Genomic DNA, 25,812 nt, shown 5'->3' with positions numbered 1-25,812 from the left:
CGCGGCGGCAATCCTCGAACCTGCTGGTGGACACTGGGGGTGAAAGGTGTCGTGTCCTACAGGGCATGGCTGGCTTGTGGGACTCCTGAGGCAGCTGACAGCTACTAGCAGCTGACAGCTACTGGCAGGCCAGACGATGCACGACCAAAGAATTAAAAACGCCGGTGTGGGAAGAGTTCAGTGAGACCATTGAGAAAGACTTTCGGTCAGCCTCAAAGAAGTTCTGCCAAACCGTCCGGCGACTCAGGAAGAGGAAGCAGCACTTTGTCACACTGCTTACAGTGGGAATGGAGAGCTGCTGACCTTTACTGAGGATAAACTCAGGCAGTGCAAGGAATACTTCGAGGATCTCCTAAATTTCACCAACACGCATAACTTGGTGGAAACAGAGCCGGGGGCTGGGCTCAGCCTCAGAGACAGGGTGAGGAGCTCAGAGTAGAGCCGCTGCCTCTTCGCATCGAGAGGAGCCATATAAGGAGGCTTGGGCACCTGGTTAGGATGCCTCCTTGACGTCTCTGGGTAGTTGTTTCGGGCATATCCATCTGGGAGGAAACCCTGGGGCAGACCCAGGACACGATGGAAAAATTATATCTGTCGTCTGGCCTGGGAACACCTTGGTATCCCCCGGGACGAGTTGGTGGAAGTGGCTGGGGAGAGGACAGTCTGGGCTTCCATGCTGAAGCTGCTGCCCCTGCGACCCGGATTTGGATAAGTGGAGGGGGACGAGATGAGATGAGGCAACTATTTTAGTCTGCCTGTTTTTTTTTTTTTAACCATACACTTCTGTACGTTATGTCACACTAAGGCTTAATAACTGCCTACACTGGGGAGTCAAATTCCAACAATACAGAAGAGGTGAACCCTCTCTGCATATTAATGGATAAATAATGCTGATGATAAAAAAAGCAGTAATTCAAAGTATTAAATTTGATAGTTAGGTTCACAGCTTATTCTTGTCCTTGGAAACAGCAGTTTAGCAGCTGTTATGGAGTGTTGGTGATAAAACACAGACTAACTAAATGTTCAAGTAAAAACTTAAGGAAATTTACTCTGACTTAAAAAAAAAATCTATTAACTTCCAAGACAACATGGATGAGAAGTAATCAAAAGCTCCCCAACACATCACTCTCTGTGGATTGGTCTTGACAAAAGAAAAAGAAAGTGGAAAACAGGAAAACAATGTGAGGCTGATGAAAGGAAGAGCAAACAATGAGGCAAATCAGATTATCAGGCTATTTCTGAGGATCTTCAGATTCCTCTGAAAGCTTTGAACTCAGATTTGTGTGCTCTGTGTGCTCCTCACCACAGGCATGGGGTCATGCAGCACTTTTGGGTGGGACTCGGCGAGAAGTTTGGTCTTTCTGTCCCAACAGGCACCATCGAGAAACAGACCTCTAATGTACACACCTGAGTGTCACATACAAACACAGAGACAATGCAGAGAAACAAGAGAGGCTATTAGTGTTGCTATGACGTTATGCTGGCTCTTCCAGGAAACATAAAACTTATCGAATCAAGCTGAACTGACCTCTGTGCTATGACAGTCTTTTCATAAAGCATGTGAACCCTCCTATTAAAGTTTGACTCAGTCTGCAGTCTTTCCTGGGTTTTTAAAATGCAAACACCCACTCAGCCCTCAGCAAAAAACAGTGACGCAGGTTATAGTGCTGAAGTCCACACACACACAGAAGTTTGCTGACTGTAAAGATGGAGAGTCACTCAAGGGTTAGCTTGGAAGATTTGAGCTTGGAGGTGGAAGATTTTAGTGTTATTAAACCTTCATTTCAGGGTTTGTTGTTTGCAAAAACACTATTCAGAGTTTCTCTCCAGGTCAGTGAAGGAGGAGCAATGAATCAGAGTTATGAAACATTATTTTCTGATTGGTACATGGTGCATTTATGTTCTCAAGCACAAAAACAATCCTGGGAGAAGGTGCCACATTGCCAGATTTTGTGTGACTTTAGCCGAAGCACGTGCTTTATCCTGTCCACTGTATGTGGCTGACCCTGTGTCTGTCTATGTCATCATGTGAAAACCTGCGTCAGGTCACATGAGCTGAAGTTTTTAGAAGGGCTTGGGAAAATAGCATTTTGAAGCTAAAGCAAGTGTACTTGGACCAGCATTTGAATATTGGGATTTGAACACATAGCAAATGCTACTGGGAAGCTACAAGATGATAAAAAAACACAAAAATAATGAACCCACCCTGTAAGAGGGGGGATTTAGAGGAAACTGGCTGTTGGCTTCCTATCGGTAACACACACCCCAAAGCACAAACACACTGTCAGATTTGTGCCTTGGCACTATAGGTTGTGTTAGTGTGATGGGGCCCCAGCTGGGGACTGATTGAGGGTGAGGATTTATGTGAGACTTTGACTGGGAATCTCACAGCAGAGCTGGAGGCACAGCGAGGGGCTGACGCAGGCCTGCATACAGACTTTGCTTTAACTTACTTCCTCACTTTTACACTCTGCATCTCGTATATTCAGGCAGCCTAATGTCAGTTTTCATCTGTTTGTTTCTTCTCTTCCACCCACTGCTCATTTCACTTTCTGCTTTGAAACCTCACTTTCCACCCCCTTTAATTATTTTTAATCTCTTTCTGACTCCTTCCCTCCTTAACTGTTTTCTCTATCTTCCTTTTTTTAGTTTGCTGAACAGGTGTATTTTATCCAATCAAAAGCTTTCCTAATACCCTAATGTTCTTTTGTTTATCTAAACATTTTTTTAACAACTTTCTGACCCTATCTTCTCCACCTTCCTGTTGGCATCTTACCGTCTGCTGGGGGCTGCTTGTACGGTTTGTCATCCAGGACTTCAAAGTCGAAGCCAAGCAAGTCAATAGGGACGGTGTGTTTCCTGGCATAGTTCTGTTGGCTGCCTGTGAGGAAGGCCTGGGTGAAGAAGAATCCTGATATCCAGAATACAGCAGGTGTACCCTGATCATACCAGTCCTGAAAACACAAGGACAAAGAAGAGAGGTGAAAACATAATAGATTTAAAAATGTACAATAGAATGAGTGGGGGGGGGCACAGCTTTAGTACATTACTACTGTGTGAAGTAGAACATAATGTTAAATAGTAATGTCCGCATGCTAGTATGCTCACAAAAATATGCTGATGTTTAGCAGGATTGTTAAGTTCTGTGTTCAGTTCAGCTGTTTGTTACGCTAAGATTGGCTAATTAGCAATAAATATAAAGGTACAGATGGGAATATCTTGAGTTTAGCAGATGTTTCATCAAAAAGATGGCAATCCAACCAGCAGCTGTTGAGTTATTTCAGTCTGGACTGACAGACAGGCCACACTGTTGTCCATTGAGCCATTTCATGACTAAAAACAAATATGCTTATGAAATGTCCAGTTCAACAAAATGATTTTTTTTGGCAGTCACTCCAGTGAAGACCATTTATCTCCACATGTGGTGATTGTGACTGTTTGTAACAAACCAAAGGATTACGTGTTCCTTCATGTGTTGAGAAAATTCTCCTCCTTAAGATAAACAGAATAATTAAAAACCCTTTTGGATTAGCTATAAATCTCAGAAAGTTAAACAAAAATACACTTCTTAGAGACACATTCTGCTCACAGGACAACAATACTGAAAAACACCAAACAGTATGAAGTAGTTAAAAGGAGCTCACCTTTAAACATCTACAGCAGTAAAAGGAGTAATACAGGAGTAATAATCCAGAAACATCAGCTATGTTGGTAAATCACTGACAGGGGAGTTATTTTACTGCTCAAGATACACAGGTATAAATGTTGCTGATAATATGCACATACTTAATTAAGGGTTTGAATGCAGGGATGAGATGAAACTTCTGTTTTTCTTCTCAACTCTGGCTAAAACACAAAACAATCACAGTTCCTAAAAGGTATTCTGGTAAGAATGCAAGCTGTCTCAGATAAGAATCTCATGACCTTCGAGCTCACCCTGCGGGGAGTCATGGGTACATTCTTTTTACTCCATTGCGTAATGATGAACTGGGGGAATACAGTACTTCTCCAGCAGAAACACATGATACAGTAGCTCATGTGTCTTCATGTACCAAATGTTCCCACAAGTGAAAATCAGTACCAGATCTGCCTACTTCCTGTGTTGATAAGCGAAGTGGTCTTGTGTAAATCAAAGTGTGACACAGCTTCAGGTAGGGTTTCAGTTCACTATTACATTGCAGCACTGATATAACTTATGATGGGCATCTTGATTTTGAACATCACGGTAGATTTCAGTACCTGCAAGAACTTGAGTCGCTCTAGGAAGTCACTGACATAGCTTCCCAGCGGTTTGAGGCTGGGGTAGGACTTCTTCATCCACATGCCAGGGATCCTGCCCTTCAAGATGCTGCTAACCACCTCCTCCAGCTCTGCAGACATCACCACCAGCCCCTGCACACGAACATGCGCACACACACATCCGAATGCAAATATTCACCAACAAACACGCAATTATCATTCTTCACTACTTAAAATTGTAAAGTCGTCAGAGCTCTTTTCCAACACTGAACTGAACTGAATATGAGAGACATTCAAGTGTGTCACTTAAAAAAAAAAAAACATCTCTCTGGAGATAGGTGACAGGCTGTCACATAATGGGAACCCTTATCGCTCTGTAGGAGATCTTTGATTCCAGTATGAAAAGATGATCTGCTCATTCCACTTCCTGACTCTTTACGCTCACTCCACTTCAATCTCATGAGACTGGAGCATCTCAGGAGGAGAGGAAATGCGGATGGAGTCTGTTTATTAAATGGTGTAAAGAGACACTTTACACTGAAAAAATACAAAGATTAAAATTATATCAAGGCTTTAAGATAGCTTTACCTGGGAGTCTGCTTAACTGTTGAGAGTTTTAGCTCACTGCAGGGGTGGTTACTGCCAACTACTTAGACTCCCTCCCTCACTCATCAAGTTAACACCACAAGGTTTCAAACTATTCCTTTAAAAATATGACATATTTTCAGCCATGACAGCAGTGTGGCTGTAGAGATAGCCATTTTCATCGCATTTCGTGCAAACATTTATGGTGCAAAGAGGATGAATGGTATTAACTTTGGTGATGTTCTGATCTGTTCCCATCAGCCTTGTGTGTTTCGTGCTAATTAGCCAGTGTTTACATGGTAAACTAATATGATGAACACGGTTAACATTATGACTGTTCACCATGAAGCTTGTTACCATCGACACTGTGACATTTAACTCAAACCGAAGCCACCGGCATGGCTGTGGATTATCTGGTACAGTGTATGGCCTAAGCAAAAGGAAGTGGTATGAATACATAATGGTACTGCAGAGTCGGCTCAGCTCTTTTCTACACTACAGAGAAAAAGGGCACTTTCTGAGAGAAGGTCATGAACACTAGTTAATGATTTAGAGGTCTAGGTGGCTGCTTCATCCTTGTCATTCTCACAGGGTCAACAGCATTTCTGTAATGTATCTATTTCATTTTTCTACAGCTTTGCAACTTCTGCCCAGCGTAGAATCTAAGAACAATGCTTGAGATACAAAACACAGCAATATATTGTACTATGATGAAGCAGTTCTTCTGTATGGTGGTTAATTGTCCTAAACTTTCACAATTCCTGTCCAAGTGTTCTCTTGTAATGGGAAATTATGGTGTTAGATTAGTGCTTTTGGAGTACTGTGCAGAATGCTTAGTGTATCTGATTTTTCAAGATGTATTACCAGAGTTTCCTCTGTAATCATTCAGCAGAGGTGTGCCTCCTCTCATGCAATATTGCTTTCACTGTACAGAAATGTAAAATCAATGATAATTCATCATTTGGCCTTATAGTTTATCTAAAGCAAACAGATTTAGTATAATTGCACTGCATTTGGCCATATATCATGCTATAAGTATCAAAACAATAAGGATTCCTGAGAATGGGACCAAGACTTAGTTCAAAATCAAACAATTCCTCACTCTTACCACATGTGGATGCTTTCACATTCAAACCCTTCTCTAACTCCCCCGCATACCTTTATGGCCTTCTGGATGTTGACACAGGAGTCCCGGATGGTGCAGAGGAGGTTGTTGAAGCGGCCCATCTCCTGCACCAGCACTGTGTTCATGCTCTGATTGTAGCTGGTGGGGAAGCGCCTCATCGCTGCCTCCAAGTCAAAGTCTCCGGGCAGCTTGCTCAGGATGTCAGCTGCCACATCAAAGACCATGTCATCTGAGGATTTGGCGTCGCCGCCTGAAGAGCGGGACTGATCAGAGACACAGAGGGCAGATAAAAACAGGAGGCAGGACTTTAGGCTCTGATAAATTTGACAGCTCATCGTTTTATGGGAAAATTATCTTTTGCTGTCTCTGACTTGTCAAATTAAGTATTCCCTTTATGGGAATGTTGCATTGGTGTTATTTTGGTACCCTGATGTTAAGAGCTTCTGACTTCTAACTTCTAACTTTGCTTCATTGCTTCTATGCCAGACTGATTTAGATTTATGTTTTTAAAATGACACAAAATACCAGTCATGATTTGAACCTTAATTTTACCTTCCCTTTCTTAATTTGACATTTCTCAGGCTAGCCTACTATCCTTGCTAACACCACTGATGAGATCCTATAAACACAGTTTCTCTCTCTCTCTCTCACACAACACATACACGTACACGTACACACACACACACAAGCACACACACACACACACAGCCTCATAACATGGAAGGCTTCACAACATCTCCCTCACGCAGAAATTTGATTATTCTAATAATCACTCATGCTGATAATCATTCACTCTAATCAAACATTCTTCCACTCTCCTCTCAGCCCAACTTGCAACGTTTACCTATTTGATGCTCAGTCACTAGCCAGCGGTAATGGATAATCATTGGCTAATGGCATCGGGGTTACAGTAGGGGAATGACAAATAGTTGTTTCATTCGATTTGAAGCCTCTCCCTGTTTATCGGTCATTGAGACTGATGAGAACGTATTAGATGCTAATAAAGTCCACACATGACTGAAGCCATTATTAATCTTGTTGAAAGGAATTTGTATGAATAAATTCCAGACTTCATTGAGCTAAAATTTTAACTTGAACTCTAGAAGTGGCATTTGTTGGTAGCAGGCCAGGTCTGTCGGTGTCGTAGTATACTTTTGGTGTTTGTTAGAATGTACAGGAACTAACAAGAGTGTGCACATATGAGAGTCTGGTTTTGTTCTATATGTAGATCACTTGCATTTGTTTAATATCTAGTTTAATTCCCACAGGAACTTAGACAAGTTTTGGCATAGTGAGAAATCTTTGCTAAGTGAGAAGCACTGCTCTGTGTCTTAAAATAAATAAATTGATACCCGGATAAATAAATATCCCTTTCCACTTTGCGGGAGAAGCTGTACTTCTGTCGTTTTCAAGTCGGTCTTGATGTGAAATCTCTTAGATTTGATTCACAGCCAACACTGACTGGAGCTGGGAAGTGGTAAGATATAATGCTCAACAAGCTAACCTAGTCTAACTCTGCAGAGCTGAGATATAATGATGTGGGATCACACAGCTTCGCCAAAGCCAGTGCGAGACATACTGCGTCTTTACAGTGTCAAAGACAACCTAATAAGAGGGATTTCTTTCTTGTTCTTTATGAAGTCTCTCTACAAACAACTAAAATATTTATATATTTTTTTTCTCTTTAATTAATGTTGCATAGTACATTTTAATGGAGGGTGATAAAATATTTAATGCTGGCAAACTTACTCAGAAAAGTCGACGGAAACTCGAGGGAAGCATATTGATGCGGTTCACGTTTATGTCAAACAGTATTTCAGTGTCTAGGTGCACATGTTTAAAAGTGTGTTTTCAGTTTTTCTGTTTTGTGCATATATGTGTGTGTCAGGCATTTGTGGGTTTACAGTGTGATGCACAACGTTTACAATGTGAAAATGCACCAGCTGAGTGGTTACATTTCAACTGAGCATCTGGGATGTTGGCCAAGAGGGGGCACATTGGTTTGGGAAGCGTGTGCCCATGCCAGACCACGATGCTGTTTCAGGTCAGGTTTTCATTGTTTGTTTATGGTCATAAACCTCCGCTTAAGTCACTTAATGGAATAATAATGAATCGAGAATCATAATGCTGCAGGGAAATCTGGCCTTCTGTATTCACTATTAATAACCAACAGTATTAAAATGAAATCTTTGCAGTAAGATTTATATTCAGAAATTACACTAGCTTAAATGAATGTCATGAATATAGTGCATGTGTATCACTTAATTCCTACCTAGAAGCTAATCAATATGACGTGGTGTCTCTCGGGTTCAGGTTGATTTACCTGCGTAAGCAAGATGCTGTCAAACAGTAGTTGTGTCTCAGCCTGATCCTTGGTGATATCCGCATTGGCATTCATGCCAAAAATCTCTGGTGACGGGTTGAGCGGCAGCGACTTGGTGTATTCTATGTAGCTATCGTACTGCAGAAAGAAACAGAGGGAGAAGAGTGGAGCGAAGTGAGAGGGGCAATTTTCAACACAACATCAGGAAACATCTAGAGTAATAACACTCACTGAAAAACAAGTCGGCTCCTTAGATTGCTGACATTTATTATAATGACTATGTAAATGTGACTTCATGAATAAAAGATGCAGTTGGGGGGGGTGCAGCACTGGAGAACAAAATGCCAAATAAAATGGAGCGCGCCATAGATTGCACTTGTGTTAACAAATATATCAACCCTCACTGATGGTGGCTGCCTGCTGTGCCTTGTTACACACATTTTATCTCCTAATGACTTTTTAAAGGTAGCTCAACAACAGTGCTAAGCAATTGTGAGTCCTGTAATATGCTTAGTTTAAAAACAAGCACATTAGATTGAGTTGAACTTTTCTTGAATTTTTAAGTAAATGATACTCCAGGCAACTTCGGAGTAACTGAGGGGTACATGGTCTTCTCTAACAGAAGGGAAGCCATAAATAACATGCAGCATAACATATCTATGCTGTAGTGTTCCATATCTCCAAAACATCAGACTACGTTGAATACAATAAAAAGACACCATATCTCTTCCATAACAGCTGTGCATGTGGTCATCTCAATAACAATGTGGCCAGTTGTTTTGTGTAGAATAAGCACTTGATTCAAAGAAGGAAGTGCAGGTGACATTTTCTTGTTGTCAAAGGATCAAAAACACATATAATCACCATGCTGTATAAATACAGTCACCACCAATAAAAATACCTGCATTTCTCTGATGATGAATCCCGCCTTTTTTGGAATCAGGATTGTATAAAGTGTGGTTTACTTGTATTATAACATTTAACAGCTCCCCTTTGTGAGTGATTTACAAGTCAGTTCAGTGAAGTGATTTTTATCCAAGAACAGACTTTTCCTAACTCTATGTGAAGTACTGTACTAGCTTTCTGTGGTAATAACATATGGTATTTCCTAATTTCTGTAAAGTTTTTTGCTTACGTCTCCCTCAGATGGTGCATAGTAGAGCCCACTGGGATCAAACTTGTAGTCGGAGTCCTCGATAATCTTCGGGGTGTAGAAGATAGACAGGATCGTGCGCAGCGTCCGTCTGTCCCAGTCATCTGTCACGCGGCCTCCATAGTTACACTCACCAGTCATGTAGCGGAGGGCATCAAATGGCACTTCCTGCAGGATACAAGAACTTATGCATTTTAAAAAGGAACAAAAGAACTAGAGTTAGAGTTCCATATTTCAAGGGTGCATGTGTATGTTCTTCCAAAACAGGAAACCCGGCTGAAATTCACTTGAAGACCCAGACTTGAAATGGAAGCTGGCGTAATAGGAAGTGAAAAAGTGGGGTTGTGGCCACTGTGGCATTTTCCAGGGCAGGATTTCAATTAGAAATTCAGTGAGCGACACTTGGTTACAAGATGAAAATGTCACTCCCTTCAAAAAAGATACCTTCAGTAGTTTATTCCTGCCACTTTTTCTCAGCCACAGTGGAGGAACAGGGAATACTGAGTGCTATCTGTTTGTGGAAAAATGTCAAGGGGGTTTTTGAATATAGCTGATGAAAGCAGATACTTGAATGAAGAGGAACCCACTTCTGAAAGCCAGAATTTCTATTATGAGCCTGGATGTTGAATATATATGTGGGAGTGAATGGTATAGGTGCATCTGCATGCAGTCAGTCAGTTTTAGAGTTTAATCTGCCCCATTCCGTTCATGTGAGTGCCTGTAAAGTATATACTATAGCAAAGTATGTTTTTTGTGATTCAGGAACAATACTGTAATTTATTCAGGAATTACAAAAACCATGCATGAAAGGAGGGAAATTTAAAAAATAGCTACCTGGTACTGTTCAAGGAACATATGTAGCTGCTGCACAGAGATCCGCAGGTCAGTCTCATTAAACTCATACGGAATGTTCCAGCCTAAAGGACCGAACTTCCTCCTCTCCTGGGTCAGGGCGTGGAAGAAACACAGGCCGTACAGTAGCTTCTTGAACACAGCCTGAGAAGTGGATAAACATAAATGGGAGGCTAGGTATTGGATAAATAATTAGAGAGATAGTGGAGATAGTGTAGAATTTCCACTGCTAAAACAAACACACTCTGAAATGCACCGTGGGTGGTGACAAGACACAAAGGAGTTCAGGACACCCACTGATGCAGGCATGATAAATATGCACAGCAGGCCATCTAGACATACAAAGAGACATGCACGCACACACTGACCGGCTTGCTGCAGCTGCCAAAAAACTCTGGGTCAGAGATGGGGTCCATTAAGAAGGAGCGTGCAATGTTTGAGCGGAGGCCCTTTGGAGCCTCATTGGTCATTTTCACCCCGTTCTGAAGCACCGCCACGGGGAAGGTGGGTGATGGGTAGCTAGTTAGCCAGAGCCTGAAGTCTGGGTGGGTCATGTCTGGGTTCAGTTCCTGTCATAGCCACAGAAGCGGTTAAAAAAAAAGTGTACTGGAAGACATGTATTAGCACTGTTGCCATCTATAAGAAGTGTGTGCTCTGACCTCACAGACTCTCTCCAGTGTTGACATCCACGATGTGGCCAAGTGGCAGTTCTGTAGAACCACCCAGGTGCCCTCTTTAATCCCTGTTTCAATCATACACATAGCAATAGGACCCTGGCCTTGGCCCAGAGAGAGGGAGGCCAGCTTGCTACCAGTAAAGCCCTAAGAGAACAGCCACACACACACACACACACACTTATGTTCCTGCTTTTTCTCAGGAAAGCAGCCAAAATACTTGTCTGTGCTTTCAAAATGTGTGTGGGAGCCTGGGAAATCTAGAGGATTCAACAACTTCTTTCATTCTCAGTTTGTACACACAGCAGGCTTCACAGCAGCTGAATTTCCCAGGTGTCTCGGTACCTTTTCATCTCCGAACTTGAGCAATGCTGCCATCGGGTCTGAGCCGGGAGAGAGGATAAATATGAGGGGGGCACAGCAGTGGCTATCAACGAAGGCCTTACTCAGGTTGAAGGGCGGTGCTTCAATGAAGGGACGACCCAAACTGTCAGAAACAAATTCCTGCACCATGGGAATAATCTGTGGGACACATAGTTCTTTATAACCTGATGAATTTCATGAAAATTCTAGAAAATTTAAGACACATTAAAGAAAAATGTAATGTAAAAATGTAAAAATTCCACCTTGTCTGGTCTCAGACAGCGGATCACCAGCATCTTCTGAAACTGACTCAGCTTTTCCTGCCACTCATCAGGGAAGGGAGTCTGATGGGGGTTCTGCAGATGTCCACGACACAATCCATATTGAAATTAGACTGAAGGAGTTACTTAAGGTTGCAGTAATTCTGTGGGACAAACCTGATTTAAAATCAAGCAAACCTGATGACCACCTATGACCACCACCAAAGCCACACACATGATTAACTGAAATATTTTAAGGCTGTTTAATGCATTTTTCTTCATCATGAAAAGCGTTATGGCCCCTTTGCCTTTTTGTCAACTTTTCTTCGAGAGAACATGGGAAGTTCTGGGGTGTGGTAGCACCGTATTGAGCTATTGCAAGATTAAGCAATGTAATTAGGCAAATAGAGAGGTAATCTGTATTGTAAATGGAGAAGAAAGAGTATTGCTGGGAGATAGATATATATGTATGAACAAGCAAAGACTGTAGAAAAGCAAAAAGTGTAAGAAGAAAGAGGTAAAGGGAGAGAAAAGCCACTGGGTACTGGGTCAGAGCTATGTGCTTCATTAATCTATGGAACAAATGTATAAGAGGAAGTGAGCGATGTGGTCCGGAACTTTTGGAATCATTTTCCCCAGGCTGTTTACGGAGACGCTTCTGGCTATGTGTGTTGGCAGGTGCTTTGAGACGGATACACCTATTTAGGATCTCGTGGGGATTCTCTGTGCGTGCAGGGGTGTGTTAGCCTGAGTGTCTGTGTGCTTGATTGAACAGCTGTTCTGGCATCAAGATTGAACAAATGTGAATTCTACAACTGGAACAAACTAGATTTAATTAGATAGAGGTGTTGTGGCTGATTCAGTTGATTATAAATCAAAGATGGTATGTATGCATGAGTGTGTGTGTGTGTGTATGACAGTTAAGAGACAAACGTGTGTTGCACATTGTTTGTGTGTGCCACACATTGATTGAACAGCTGTTCTTGCGTCTAGATTGCATAGATGTGACTTGCACAACAGAAAAAAAAAAGATTTAATTAGATAAGCCTTCAGTTTTAGATGCTTTATCATTCAAAAATGGAGGGAAGGTGTCTATGTGCATCATGTACACCAGGGGGGCTTGACTTTCTTTCAATTTTCTCTCTCTCCCTGTACCATTTTTCAATACTACATACACCTGGTACAACTCTGATTGACATGAAAAAAAGACACTGAAAATTAAACTGTTGGGGAATCCGTATCAGCAAACAATTACAAAGTACAAAGTTCGGCAGCCAAAAATAAAGAACTCTGGTAAAAACTGAAAATATATTTATCATTTGCTCTTCAGACTTTGGTCCAGTGGCACTTCCAGAATTCACATGTTCTGGTGGTCTTGAAGGTAACAGACTGCAGATATGATATGTTGTGGGCCATCACTTTGTCAGTGACCCAGTTTAAATTGTTAACTTCCTACACTGCTAAGCACACAACCACACATTTTTTCGCATTTACAAATTCTACACCAGCCATGCCAGCCATATCAATGCGCTTATTGACTAAATTTGCATTTTTGGGGGGATTTACAGATTTTCTTCTTCCTCTACTTCTCCTGGGAAATTTGAATTAATGGTTCCTTCCTGTGCATGCCGATTTAAAGAAATACCGGCATTAACCCCATTTGTCTGTAATTGTGTATATAACCACACAACCCAGTACAGCCACACGGCTTGATGACACTCACTGGGCTGTCGTAGACTTTCTTCCACTCATTCCTGAGGCGAGCCATGTCATGACGCAGACCTTTGAAAGGCTTCATCTCGTCCAAACGGCAAATCTCATCCCAAGACAGCTTGGGGAGCCAGGTGCAGGGATTTGAGTGGGGGTTGTCCAGGCCCACACCACCCGTCAGAAGGAAGCGCCATTCACCCTCATCCACCTACAGCACAGATTACTGTCATGCAGCTGTTGAAGTATTAACACACTGGAGGATTAACTAGAATTTGTGATTAAGTGATTTAAAAGTTGACCATTTAGGGATTATATTTGGATAATAATACAGAATACCAATAATCTACAGCAATCACAAAGAAGGTTGATGAGTTAACTCTTTGCTTACAAACTAATCAACAAGGAATGCGTTTTCAAACAACATAGACAGTTTTTAAGTGACTAAATAAGTAGAGTAAATCTGCAGGTGTCTGCAGTGTGCGTATATTCCTACCAGCTTGTTGTGTATGAGGAGATTGACACTGAGGCAGAAGGAAAAGAGCAGCTTATCCTTCTCAAACAGTGAGCGACACACATTGACATATAGTGTGTAGGTAAAGTGGTCCCTCAGGATCTGTAGTCTGAAAAACATATGTATGCTAGCATTTTAACAATCTTGTTTCAAACCAAACAGAACTCACAAACTCATCCATACTTATGTATTATTACTAAACTTATATTTCTTCTTCTTTTTTAACAGTTTACAGGCCAAATCTAATTTTTCCAGTGAAAAGTATTCTTTGATGCTTAAGTGATTTGTAGGAGCAATTATTTGAGTGGTGCATTTGTCAGCCCTAATTACCTCTGCTCCAAGTCGTCACTCTTGTCTGAGTGGTCGATAGAACTGATGAACAGGTTAATAAACCAGGTGAGGGAGTACTGGTACATGGGCTCAATATTAGCCAGGTCAGCAATGGAGAAAAACAAGATGGCTGAATGCACAGCGATAGGTGTGTAGCCCATGCGGGTCTCATCGATCTTCTGCTCCGTCACCTCAGCCACAGCCTGCTTCTCTGTGATTTCATTGGCTAACACTTTGGAGCAGGAGAGGATCTTGACGGCCGTCTCATCCTCCAGGATGTTGCCCTCAGAAGAGGAGAGCACCTCTAAGATCTTGTCCTCAATCTCCTTCAGCTGCCTGGTGAAAATGCCAGGACAAGTCTGCTCCATGATAAAGGAGATGCTTGATTTGATTCATTCTCACCTGAATTTGATGGGTACAACTATACCTTTTGTTCTCTGCACCCTGCAAGATGAGAGCCTGTTTCTCCTCCTCCAGGTCGGGCCTTTCGCGAGCCACCACAATGCCTAGCAGCTGGTCCTGGATGCCCTCTGGGGTGATCATGAAGTTTAGAAGGGTCACCTAAAGCATAAAAGAAGAAATACAGAAACACACAGTAAAAAGACATAAATATGCACAAGGGAGTGTTTGTGTTTGGGGGTGTTTCGTACCACCCTTGCCTTTAGACATTTATGTGAGGCACTTTACAGTGCAGTGTTGATCATCTAGAGTGTGCCGCCATGAACCTCCTTTAACCAATCAATTCAACCAGTCCATCCGTGTAAAAGTACAGGTAGAATGCATTTTGGAAAGTGTTGCAGCTAGAAGTGAAGTGTAGGAGTGTTTCTTTAACCAGAACCTTAGTCATTCTGTTCTGCACTTACCCAGAGGTTAAAAGCCTATATCTGCTTTCTACTCTCTGCCCTAATAAACGAGTGCACTTCTCCGGGGCCTAATTCCATTTCTATTGATGCTGCGGACCCACTCAGCTGGTGGTAAAGACTCAGAGCCCATATAAATCTGCCGTTTGTCCTTTTCACATATACACCCTCCTTCTTTGCTTCCCTCTGTCCCTTGAGCTCCTTAAGGGCTGCTTTACTAGAAGCTTGCCCTCTTGTATTTGAAAATACTGCATTTCAACCAGGGCTTAATGGCAATAATGGAGGCCTCATACTGTACTGTAGACAAAAAAAGGCTTATCCAAAAAGGAAAAAAGAAGGATTGTACCAGTGGTGAAAATGAGTTGAATATATCTAATAGTTGCCCATAAAGAGCTGCCCCCCTGCAAATGGATGCCTGAAATGTGATCTTCAGTAAGGCTTTCCTCCTTTCCCTTACCTCTCTGTAATGCAATTTCCTTTAATGCTCATTTTCTTGAATTTCTTTTTTTTGTGTAGGGGGGTGTGTATTCCTTGAGGGAGGAGAATCATTGTGTTGCAGAGGTAAAAACATGTTTCTATTTGAATAGTATGGTGCAAAATGTAGGATATAAAATAGTGAAAGTAGGGCTGGTTTATGTGTAGAAAAAAGCTGTTTGGAATGAAGGTTTAGAATCATAACTGTAACAAACAACTTTCCATTGATTTCAAATTTCACAACAAGATTAAGTGTCTAGAGACAAGCTAGCATCACTGTAAGTCAGAACTTTGAGCTAAATGAGAATATTATATTGGTAAAGTACTGTACAATTTCAAGTTTTGATTTGATGATGCCCTGGATCAAAAGTTAATAGATCACCAAAGCAATCATCTAATAATAATCATACGCGATAACAAAACTAACTTAGCTCACTTTTGCTGTTAGTTGTGACAGTGGTGTGAAAATAACATTTTAAAGGCAGAGGAATGCAGATGTCTGTGTTGCTTCCAGTGGAAGCATGTATTCCTTTGTGTTTTGGCAGCAGCTTTGCTGTGGAAGACACAACTATCCTTAGCTCCCAGCTCCACCTGCGATCAAGCTGTGGCTAGAGGAAGCACGGATTACTGCAAAGGTCTCAATATAGCACGACTGACAGCTGCTGCTAACAGGCGTGAGCAGACTCATGTCTATCTGTCCAAAATGTATCAACGTGTTTTCTATGTTAATAATAAAATGTGTTTCCAAAGTGTGAAACAAGTTAAAGTGTCGCACGATACCAAAATCTACAGCAAAGCCTGAGGCCCTTTCCCACTACAGTACCTTGACAGAGGTCTCAGGAAGGTAGTGTGGGTTGCGCAGCTTGGTAGTGATGTAGAAGCGAAAGTCTGGAGCATATTCAATGGTTGAGTCTCCAAGGCGGATACACAAGGCACCTCCCTGTTTAAAGGTCTGTCTTAGCAGCAGAGGCTCCAGGATAGGGTCCAGCTCCTCACCAACATTCTCTAGAAGCACTAAAAGAAAATGTTCGATCTTTATCAATTTTTATCAATTTTTTGAGACATTTGTGCAACTTCAAACTGGATGAATCTTGGTAGCTGCAATACTGGTTCCAAACTTCTTTTAGAAAACAGTTTAAATTATTAATCACTAACAAGATCTTCTTGTACAACTTACATCCTTTTAGCTGTTGCACAGCAGGTTAATAACCAAGGATGATCTAGGTTTTGCTGTGCTGATTACTGGATCTTTGACTGCCTTCCACTTAAAATCAGATCACCTAATAATGTGAGCGAATAATGTATGTACGCAATGGCTTTTCTCTGCATCTTTCTGCCTCTGAAAAGCACATTGTGCATCTAGATTTAAAACTTCTTCTTTAAATTAGTCCGTTAATTATAAATATATACCTTCACCAAAAATGAAAGCACATACTCCATTCAGAAACATATTTAAGTTGTACTGACATATACTTAGTTTTTAAGTATACCTATTGCAGTTATATTGTGCTGAACTTTGCTGTGACATTACAAAAAAGATAAAGCCACAGCTTCTTTCAGTTCCCTGTGATTAGCAAACAGCCCAAGAAACTTCCTGAATATATGCATACAAGCGTAATATCAAGCAATCTGTTAAGCAAGTCAAGCATTGCCAGTTACTGATGCCTTCCCAGGCATCATTATTAATTTGATTTCACATTAAGTATGATAATGCTGTTCTCATGTTAAGAACATCTATAATTGACATTATGCCTTGAGGTGGCAGCTAAGTTTTATACAGCATTCAGTGCCAGTGACAGCTGATAAACTTTCTCTCACAGGATAAGGAATCAAATCAGGTCAACCCTGTCCATATTGCTTTGGAGCATCATCAGCATTCGTTATTACTAATATTTTGGTATATTAAACTGTACCTTCTATCACTTAAAACCTATCAGGAGATATGGCAGAGAAACATTAGCTCAAACATGCTGAAACAAACAACACTACCACATAATCCAGATTACAGGCTGCAATACAAATAGCAAGACCCCATAAAACAGTGAAGTGAGAGAATCAGCTGTGTAGGGTGGAACTGTAGCCTCCGGGGACTATTTTGCACCCTGCAAGGACAAGCTACTCTCTGAGCTGTTAGCCTTGCAGTCTGCCAGTAAGCAAAGACCCAACGGCTGGCTGAGTTGGGTCATTATTTAGATGTCTTTTTAATGGCTGTGTAGCTGGCGCTGTCTGTTTCTAACTCTCATTCATCTCTTACTGTTCCCTCTCATACCCCCTGAAAATCCTGGAAGACGAAAGCATACAAAAACTGTATATAAAATAGTCATGTCTCCCTACACAATATGACCCTGATACTGGTCAGAAAAAAATGTTGTTGTGATTTCTCCTAAGATTTTGTGTGATTTACAGTAGGTTGGCACACTAACGGTGCAGTAGGCATAAAGGTTTATTGGAACACCTCACTCAGAAATATTTCTTACAAGAATTCTCTCAGCGCAGAACAGAGAACAAAGGAGAAAAACATTTTATGCACAGCCATCATTAGTCACTGTGGTGAAGAGAGACCTCAGCAGGCACTAAGATGAACTGCAACAATGTGGGTGAGGCACACACAAAAGAACAGGCTGCAACAGCAGAGCCATCAAACCAGAAAAATACTTGTGCTTACCTGGCGTGCCAAACTGAATGCAGTTCTCCAGAGTGCGTACAAAGTCAGCATCACTCAGTTTAATGATATGCAGGCTATTGGCCTTCTCCATGTTTTTCACCCACTTGTTGGCCTGGCCCTGTGGATCAATCATCAGGGGCCACCGCCTGGCATTACTGCAAGCACACACACACACACACACACACACAGAGAGTAGCGGCTGATCAAATGGTGCTGTCATATCAGAGTGAGAGATCTTGTACCTGATATCCATGAGACATTACACCAGCAGGGGGCTTGACAACAATTCAGACATAGACAGAAGCTCATAGGTGAACGCTGACTCTGAGCACAGTTAGACAGCTCACAGTTGGGTAGCACACCAGGGGCCATAGCATTGTGATTAAAAAGCAATGTTGCTGCTCCATTACACAAACAAGCAGATGTCTTGTAGTATTTCTTGTTTTACAGCATCTTAAAGGTGGAAAGACAGTATTACTTTCTTGTAAGGTTACGAAAACCTGTTGTACAGTGGTCTCTTCTTTTCATTATGGTGGACTGAGTAGCCTGAATGGGTAGTCTAACCCAGGTCCTTTAATTAGTTGTAAGCCATTGTGGTCCAGGAACATCAGCTGTCAAAAACACACAACTGCACAATGTTAAAACACTGGAACTTATTCCTTATGCACTGTGAGTGCCTAAGGAATTCACCATTCACCTACTACTTCTCACTGAATGGTGAATTAAACTCCTGGCCATACCATACTATACCATAAGTACAAACGAAAAAATAACGCATTTTTCCACTAGAGAGAAGGCCACGTCAGTGTTCAGTGTATGTTTCATTCTCACGAGATTATGATAGCGTTGTCTATGGAGAAGCTGTCTGACGGTAGGCCAGCGATGGTCCAAGCACGAATCTTAACAGGATCACCCAGAGAGTTCATCAGAGACATGTTGGGTGAGCACGGGATCTCTCTGCTCTTACAAAGATTCATCCACTCCTCTGTCTGATCCTGGTGAGGAGTACATTTATTGGTAATGACAACAAGTTTCACTAGTTGTGCAGAATCAAACACACAAATAATAAATAAAGAGCATATGCATGGAGGAAATACTGAACTGTGCATTTCAACATAGATTATTATGCACACATAAACAGATATTTAAACACAGTAATAGGGTATATGTAGACTGTCCAACTTAAAAAGAGTGGTTTCGAAGGCATGAGTTGCAGCAATACACAGAGGCGTAGGTAATCACAAATATTCCCATTCAATGCATTCTCCTCATTTCTGTTCTCCAGCATCACAACGGCACTCTGTGTAACAGAGTTTGAAATACAACATTAACACACTGACTTGGTCTCAGAGACATGAGAGGCTCAGCACAAGTAAAAGCAAAGTGCCTGAGTACTCTAGAGTGTTTACTTTCTACTAAACTGCTCTCAGGCACTTGGCTTTTACTGGTCTAATAGTGCTGGGATTTGCATTGGTCACTGGGTGCCTAATAGAAACAACTCACTAACCTCACAGGTAATGAAAATGTTAAACTACAAATGTGGCAGCTTTTGTATCTCTCAATATAGTACTTACAAAAACAAATGCAGAAATCAAAGATTTTACGTGGGTGCAGGGCTTTAAGTAACATAAGTAACACATAGGTATTATCCACTTTCAAGTATGCACTACATGCTCCCTCGGTTTACCTGTCTATAGCTGGAGGTGAAGGCTCCCAGGTAAGCCACTATGCCTGCTGAGATAAGGATGTCCCCAGTGAGGTTATTGTAGAGCTCTCCGAGATTGAAGGCCATTTCGCTCCAGCGTGTCTTCTCTCCACCCAGGCCTCCAATAAGCTGCTCAGCTCGCTCCAGCTTCTTACTGCACAAATCCACCTGGAGGACATTGTCGGAGGAGGAAAGCAAACATCTGTTGTTCTGTGACTGTTTTCCCAGGTCACAAAACAGAATGAAAGTCGTGCTGACCAGAGCAACTTCAATGGTTTGACTTAGGCCAGCTGTTCGGTCTATCGGTGGCCTCAATAGGTTATGGGTCCTTTGTCTCTCCCTGGCTGTTCTATCAATGGCACAGTCTCCTCTTTCTCTTAATTTTTATTTCTCAGGTTTGTTAGCTAGATATCCGTACCTGTCCACTGATGCATCAGAAATTTAATTTTTACTTAATTTTTACTAAGCTGATGATACATGCTGCAATAAATTTTAAATCGCGTTAAATCACACAAACTGATATAAAAAGCACAAACCTGATTCTCCAGGTCAGCTTTCTTGTTCTTGTTAGCTTCCAAAGTTTCTTGAAGCTTTGCTAGCTTATCCTGGACTTCTTTGAGGGCAGCCTGCTTTTTCTGGAGGCTCTCCATGGCCACCTTCAGCTCCCCCTCAGCCTGTGCCAACTTCTCCTTCTTTGGAGCCACCACCTTTGCCACTCTGAAGGACAAGTGAAGCATTTCACTCAGGAAAATTATGTAAAATTACGATAAGGAAAGTGTCAGACATTGCATATTCCAGAATGATTTGACTGTACCATGTACTGTTATGATATTTAATGATATTTTTTGAGCTGCAAGTGAAATTAACACTGTGATAACTGTGACATAAGTGTCAGAATTATCACAGTGTTAATTGTCATAATCGTGACACAAGTGTCAAAACACTGCATGCCAGATGAGCTGCTCTAAAGTTTAGTTCTTCTCAACACATATATTAAGTTTATCTGCATCCCACAAGATATAATGTGTAATGAAAATATTTATGGAATGTGAAGTTATTATATATTTTATCATATATTATTATGTCTACAGTGGTTGACTGTATGGGCAGCATTATTATACGGGGACCGAATGTCACTTTTTTACTTGTAGTTAAAAACTGAATTTTGTTAGCATATATCGAGTTTATGACAACCCTTAGCTTCTCTAAATGTTGGTAACATATACATTTAAATGATCTGCATCTTGGCTTGGACTATTATATTAATCGCTTGGGTGCGCTTGCACCAGGAAAGGACTTATTCCTTTGACAACCGAAGCTTCATGTTACTCACTTAGACAGATGAAAGGCTATCTCAATCTTTGCGAATATACATCAGATTTCATAGCTGAGTCCACAAAAGGGGAAGAACATTACTTACTTGTCGTACTTGTCCATGGCACAAACCCACTTACACATGCCCTCAGCTGCAGTGGATGCAGTTCGAATCTTCTCTGGTACAAAGTCTGGGTTGGTAATGTACTTATTACGGATGATGGCGATGAGATTTGATGGGATGTTGTCCTTGTCATACTCATGGAGGCTTTGGAGAAATTTCATGTCTCCAAGAAGCTTTTTGGCTGGGCCCCAAAAGTCTTCCACTTTTTTACCGGAGCCTGAAGGGTCAGGCACACGATCCGGTTTGATGCCTTTAAGGATGCAGATTGCCTCCATCACCAGCTTGACAGCTGTTGGTGGGCTTTTCATGGACTTCACCACTGTAATATCCTGTACAGGAAAAGAACCACAAATATGCCTGTCCTTGTCACCATTCCATTCCATTCCATTATCTGGTTGTTGAACCTAAGGGAACTATCCTACATGAAGATAAGAGGTCATTTCTCCCTTTACCTGAGTGGTTAGAGTATTCAGTGCAGCCAGTGCCGACTCCAGTATAGGCATGGCTTCAGCCAGGTCAGCATCACACTCATCTTTGATGGCCTTAGCAGCCATGGCTTGTTCGTTGGCCACGGCCTCATCCATTTTCACCACCTTCTCTGTCTTAGCCACCTCCACAGATTCATGCTCAATCACCACCATCATCTCATCTACTTCCTTGCTGGCCACAAGCAGCTGTGGCTGTAGAGCCTCCAGCTCAACTTGCATAGAGGCCACCTGGTCTGCTGCTGACTCTAGCTTCTCAAGGCCTACCTCATAGCGGCGCTTCAACTTCATCACCTCACTGGAAAAGGACAAAGAGAGATAAGGAAAATGAGTCCTCATTTTACACATGGAAACTGGATTGTTTCTATTATATTGGTATGTCCTGGTCAGCTGTTTTTTAGAGGTGTTTTTTACAGTTAACTACAGTTGCATTTTTTAACTGAAAGTTGTATCTCAAGTAATGGTAGACTAATTAATCAATCAGCTGATTAATTGGGTCGATATCTGGCATTTTCAGATATTTGAGTACAGTAGCACATCTTACGCTCTTTTTGTCTTCAGCAGGGCCTTGAAGGTGGAAATGAGTTCTAGGTAGGACGTTGGGGTGACATAGTTGTGGCGCTGCAGCTCAGCCAAAAAGCGAACTGATAGTTCTATGGTCGAGGTATGGAAGCTCTTGCACATGTTGATGCAGCCTTCTCGGGATTCATCCGTCATCTCAGTGTCCTCCAGGAAGCGACAGGCCACTGCCTGCAGGGCATCCTCAGGCCAGGTCTGATAAGAAAGGAAATAAACTGTTCTGGCACTGTGCTACCATGTACGTATTTTAATCTCTTCTATCATTTTCTTGTAATGTCATGTTGCACTACACATCGTCCTCTTCTTTTGACTAACTACCCGAGGCATCTTTTTGTACAACAAACAGCACATCAGAATTCATGCCACATACATGCACACACCTGGAACCAGTTGATGGTGCAGCAGTTAACAAGAGCAGGAAAACGTCTCAAACGGTTCCTAAAGGCATCTCCGATGGGACTCATGGCCAACACCACGTGCAGCTGTGTGCGACAGCGCTCAACAAACATGTTGAAAAGGGACAAGGGGCTGCCATCCGTCTGTTTGTCACGATCACGCTGACGGTCCAACACACGCATTCGCTCACAAATCTCCTGCTTCTCATCAACTGCAAACAGGTTAGGCACCTGGAACCACAAAACCACAACCACAAAAAAAAGAGTCTGTCTTTGGGTATTGACTCTGTAACATAGGACACATTTGTATCATTTCTCTCTGTATGACCATTACATCTATCCACAGCCACTGTATCTGTCCATCCATCTCTCAGTTTGTCCATCTGTCTTTCCATCCATACTAAATTTTTACTAAGCAGAATTCACAACAGTTTGTACATGATATCTATACCTAAACTCAACCATGAGCCCATCCATGTCCCCTTTCATCCACTCTACCTCACCAGTGTTGAGCAGGTTACCAATGTCCTCCAGGAATGACTCCATTTTGATTTGGGTGTCTGTGAATAGGAAAACGCCATGAGCTTCTCCCTGTGTGGACTTCCTCAAGATAAGCTTCAGGTCATCGTGCCATTCAGTGGTTCCGTAGGTCTTGGAGATTTCCACCTGGAAAAGCTCTGCCTCTGCCATGTAGGCAGCCAACCGGGTGAGAGACTGGCGCCCACTCCCACCCACACCCACCAGCAGGGCGTGGCCACTTGGCTGCTTGAGGATGCGGGAAATGCGGCACACATGTTCGATGGCAAAACGGAACAGCACCAGATTCATGGGCGCTTTGCTGATGTTGTTGAACTCCTCCAGGTGTGACTCGACCACCTGTCGGAGCTGGTCGAGGTTATGCACCTCGCGGTAGTTGCGGTCCTCACCCTTGGGGTCATGAAAGTCACAGAACATGAGGCTACGCAGGTCATCCTCAGTGACCTTTCCATCTTGGTCCTGGTCTAGATGCTGGAAGAGATGATGAAAGTTTTCCTTCATGTGACTCTGGGACACCACCTGTAAATGGCTTATGAGCCAGGATCGATCTGCGTCGTGGACCAGTCGATCATAGTAAACCCTCAGGACCTGTGGATCATCAAGACAAAGAAAGGTAGAGTGTGAGTGAAACTACGGAGGGATGGCAACAAAGGAAGTTCCACAGAAGAAATACTATGACACTCAGGGGTTAGCCTGATTGCAGCTTTACTTTTTAGATTTTCATTATTTATGATTTATTTCAGGCTTTTTTGTTACATAGCTGTCAGGTATTTGCCACTGTCTGATGTGTATAACAGTACCTCATGCATCCAGAGGCGTCTGATGACAGATGGTTCATCTACAGTCTCTGGCCGTGACAGGCAGATGCCCTGGATGACACGGGAGACGTCGCGCAGATTGAACAAGTAATGGGACTTAGTTGGGGTTGGTAGCAGGTTCTTGGTGGCCTCTTGGTACACTGACATGGTACTGTTTACAATCTGAGAGGTCAGAGCTGTAAATGGCTTGGGAAAAGAAAACCTGTTGATGAAACGATTGATTCATTGTTAGGTTACATTCAGATTATTCCCCACAGTTTAGCTATGTAATTGAATAGTATAATAATTTGTGTTTGCTTTACGGAAACATTTATAAGATAAATGAATAAAACATATATCATCAAGGAGACTTTTTTTTATCTTTAGCGTTAAAAATGTATTCCCAAAATGCCAAACACTGTCAAAGTGTGAAATCGCTATCACGTGTTACTTCTATTTACAGGAGTGCTTAGATAGATTTGAAACCCATCCAACAGACTTAACTGCTTGAGGACTTGTGGTCTCTGAGGTAAACACTGTAGCAGCGCAGTAAGAAAAGGAATAAGAACATTTAATTCTCTAATTATTGAAAGAGAAACTATGTAGTAAAATTTATCCCAACTTAGTGACCACTAGCCTAACTATATGTATAATGCTGAAGTTCTAGCTGTAATAATAATAATAATAATAACAATAATGATAATAATGTTATTATTATGTCAGTTATGAAGCACATTAATATATTTAGAAATTACCTTACAACCATGGCATTTGTCAGAAATGACAAATCTTTGGTTAGTCATAATTAACCATTCAATTGCTTAAAGTTTTAGGACACTACCCCAGGAAGTCAGGGGTCAAATGCCATATATCAATAAATAAACTTAAATAAAATAAAATTGAAATATGTATTTTATATGCACCATCTCAGTGCATTATATGTAGATGTTTGGTTATGATACAATACATACAAACATATGCACCTATTTTGTGTCATTCTGGGGAAAAAAAAAAAACACACACACACACAAATTACACATGCTAGAGAGTTACCGTATGGTGAAATGCCAGTCTATGATCCTGGAGAAGATTGTGTACATGGTCTTCTCATCAAAATCATTAATGGTAATCATGTTGAAGTGGCGCAGGTAGCGAGGCGTGATGGGGTTCCGACCTCCACCTAAAATACAAGCAGGACAAAAAGAGAAAAGCTATAATCTCTGACTAATATTTTGAATGTTTCTGGTACTCTAGCACTAATGCATTGTTTTATGATACACAGTATTTTCTGTCTTCATGAGCTAAAGGCTAGAGTTAATTATTTTACAGTGGTGGAAAGTAAAGCATTTTGTGTTCTATTCTATTTTTTTTATTATAATATTACTATTATTATTTCAGCTTTGAAATGTATAAAAGAACCATGGGAAATGAAGGCAACATGTCACTCTCATGTTCAAAGTGATGTAATAATTTAACAGATAAACTCATTCAGTATATGCACAGATTTTACTGAACCTGCAATATATTCCCCTGTGGCATAACGCACAAGAAAACCAGTTATGTCTCAGGGCGTGGTCAACTTTCACAACTCATCAGTCAGCTGAGTCTACTGAGGGGATGTTTTCTGTGAAGCGCACGGTTACTACTGCCTGTGTAGTTCAGTGATGTCTGACTTAACCAGTGAGACAACAGGACATGGCCTTAATTTAAAATACTTAAAACTGTTTTCTATGTTCTGTGTTCTATGGCCA

General features: G+C 41.6%; 1 protein-coding gene across 4 annotated transcripts in view; it reads right to left on the bottom strand.

The window, feature by feature from the left end:
* dnah7 (dynein, axonemal, heavy chain 7) overlaps positions 1–25,812 on the bottom strand; it is a 62,650-nt gene that overhangs the window by 2,313 nt on the left and 34,525 nt on the right. For 3 of the 4 annotated variants that reach the window (XM_046404857.1, XM_046404858.1, XM_046404856.1), the window contains exons 39-65: positions 25,115–25,241; positions 24,065–24,284; positions 23,226–23,852; positions 22,713–22,958; positions 22,298–22,527; positions 21,721–22,051; positions 21,251–21,597; positions 20,367–20,547; positions 19,813–19,998; positions 18,957–19,120; positions 18,126–18,280; positions 16,284–16,474; positions 14,554–14,687; positions 14,127–14,462; positions 13,779–13,905; positions 13,299–13,493; positions 11,579–11,671; positions 11,298–11,474; positions 10,938–11,099; positions 10,647–10,847; positions 10,261–10,422; positions 9,409–9,594; positions 8,274–8,411; positions 5,983–6,213; positions 4,240–4,392; positions 2,777–2,954; positions 1,304–1,407 (exon numbers count right to left, since the gene is read on the bottom strand). In XM_046404857.1, coding sequence (XP_046260813.1) covers positions 1,304–1,407; positions 2,777–2,954; positions 4,240–4,392; positions 5,983–6,213; positions 8,274–8,411; positions 9,409–9,594; positions 10,261–10,422; positions 10,647–10,847; positions 10,938–11,099; positions 11,298–11,474; positions 11,579–11,671; positions 13,299–13,493; positions 13,779–13,905; positions 14,127–14,462; positions 14,554–14,687; positions 16,284–16,474; positions 18,126–18,280; positions 18,957–19,120; positions 19,813–19,998; positions 20,367–20,547; positions 21,251–21,597; positions 21,721–22,051; positions 22,298–22,527; positions 22,713–22,958; positions 23,226–23,852; positions 24,065–24,284; positions 25,115–25,241 — 5,582 coding nt within the window. Of the gene's footprint in view, positions 1–1,303; positions 1,408–2,776; positions 2,955–4,239; positions 4,393–5,982; positions 6,214–8,273; positions 8,412–9,408; positions 9,595–10,260; positions 10,423–10,646; positions 10,848–10,937; positions 11,100–11,297; positions 11,475–11,578; positions 11,672–13,298; positions 13,494–13,778; positions 13,906–14,126; positions 14,463–14,553; positions 14,688–16,283; positions 16,475–18,125; positions 18,281–18,956; positions 19,121–19,812; positions 19,999–20,366; positions 20,548–21,250; positions 21,598–21,720; positions 22,052–22,297; positions 22,528–22,712; positions 22,959–23,225; positions 23,853–24,064; positions 24,285–25,114; positions 25,242–25,812 lie in introns of those variants that run through there. The other variant, XM_046404859.1, reaches the window with a different exon arrangement.

The sequence above is a fragment of the Scatophagus argus genome, chromosome 11 (assembly GCF_020382885.2).
Source record: "Scatophagus argus isolate fScaArg1 chromosome 11, fScaArg1.pri, whole genome shotgun sequence".
NCBI lineage: Eukaryota > Metazoa > Chordata > Actinopteri > Scatophagidae > Scatophagus > Scatophagus argus.
Note: the sequence above shows the minus strand (reverse complement) of the source record. Positions and strands in the feature narration are given on the sequence as shown.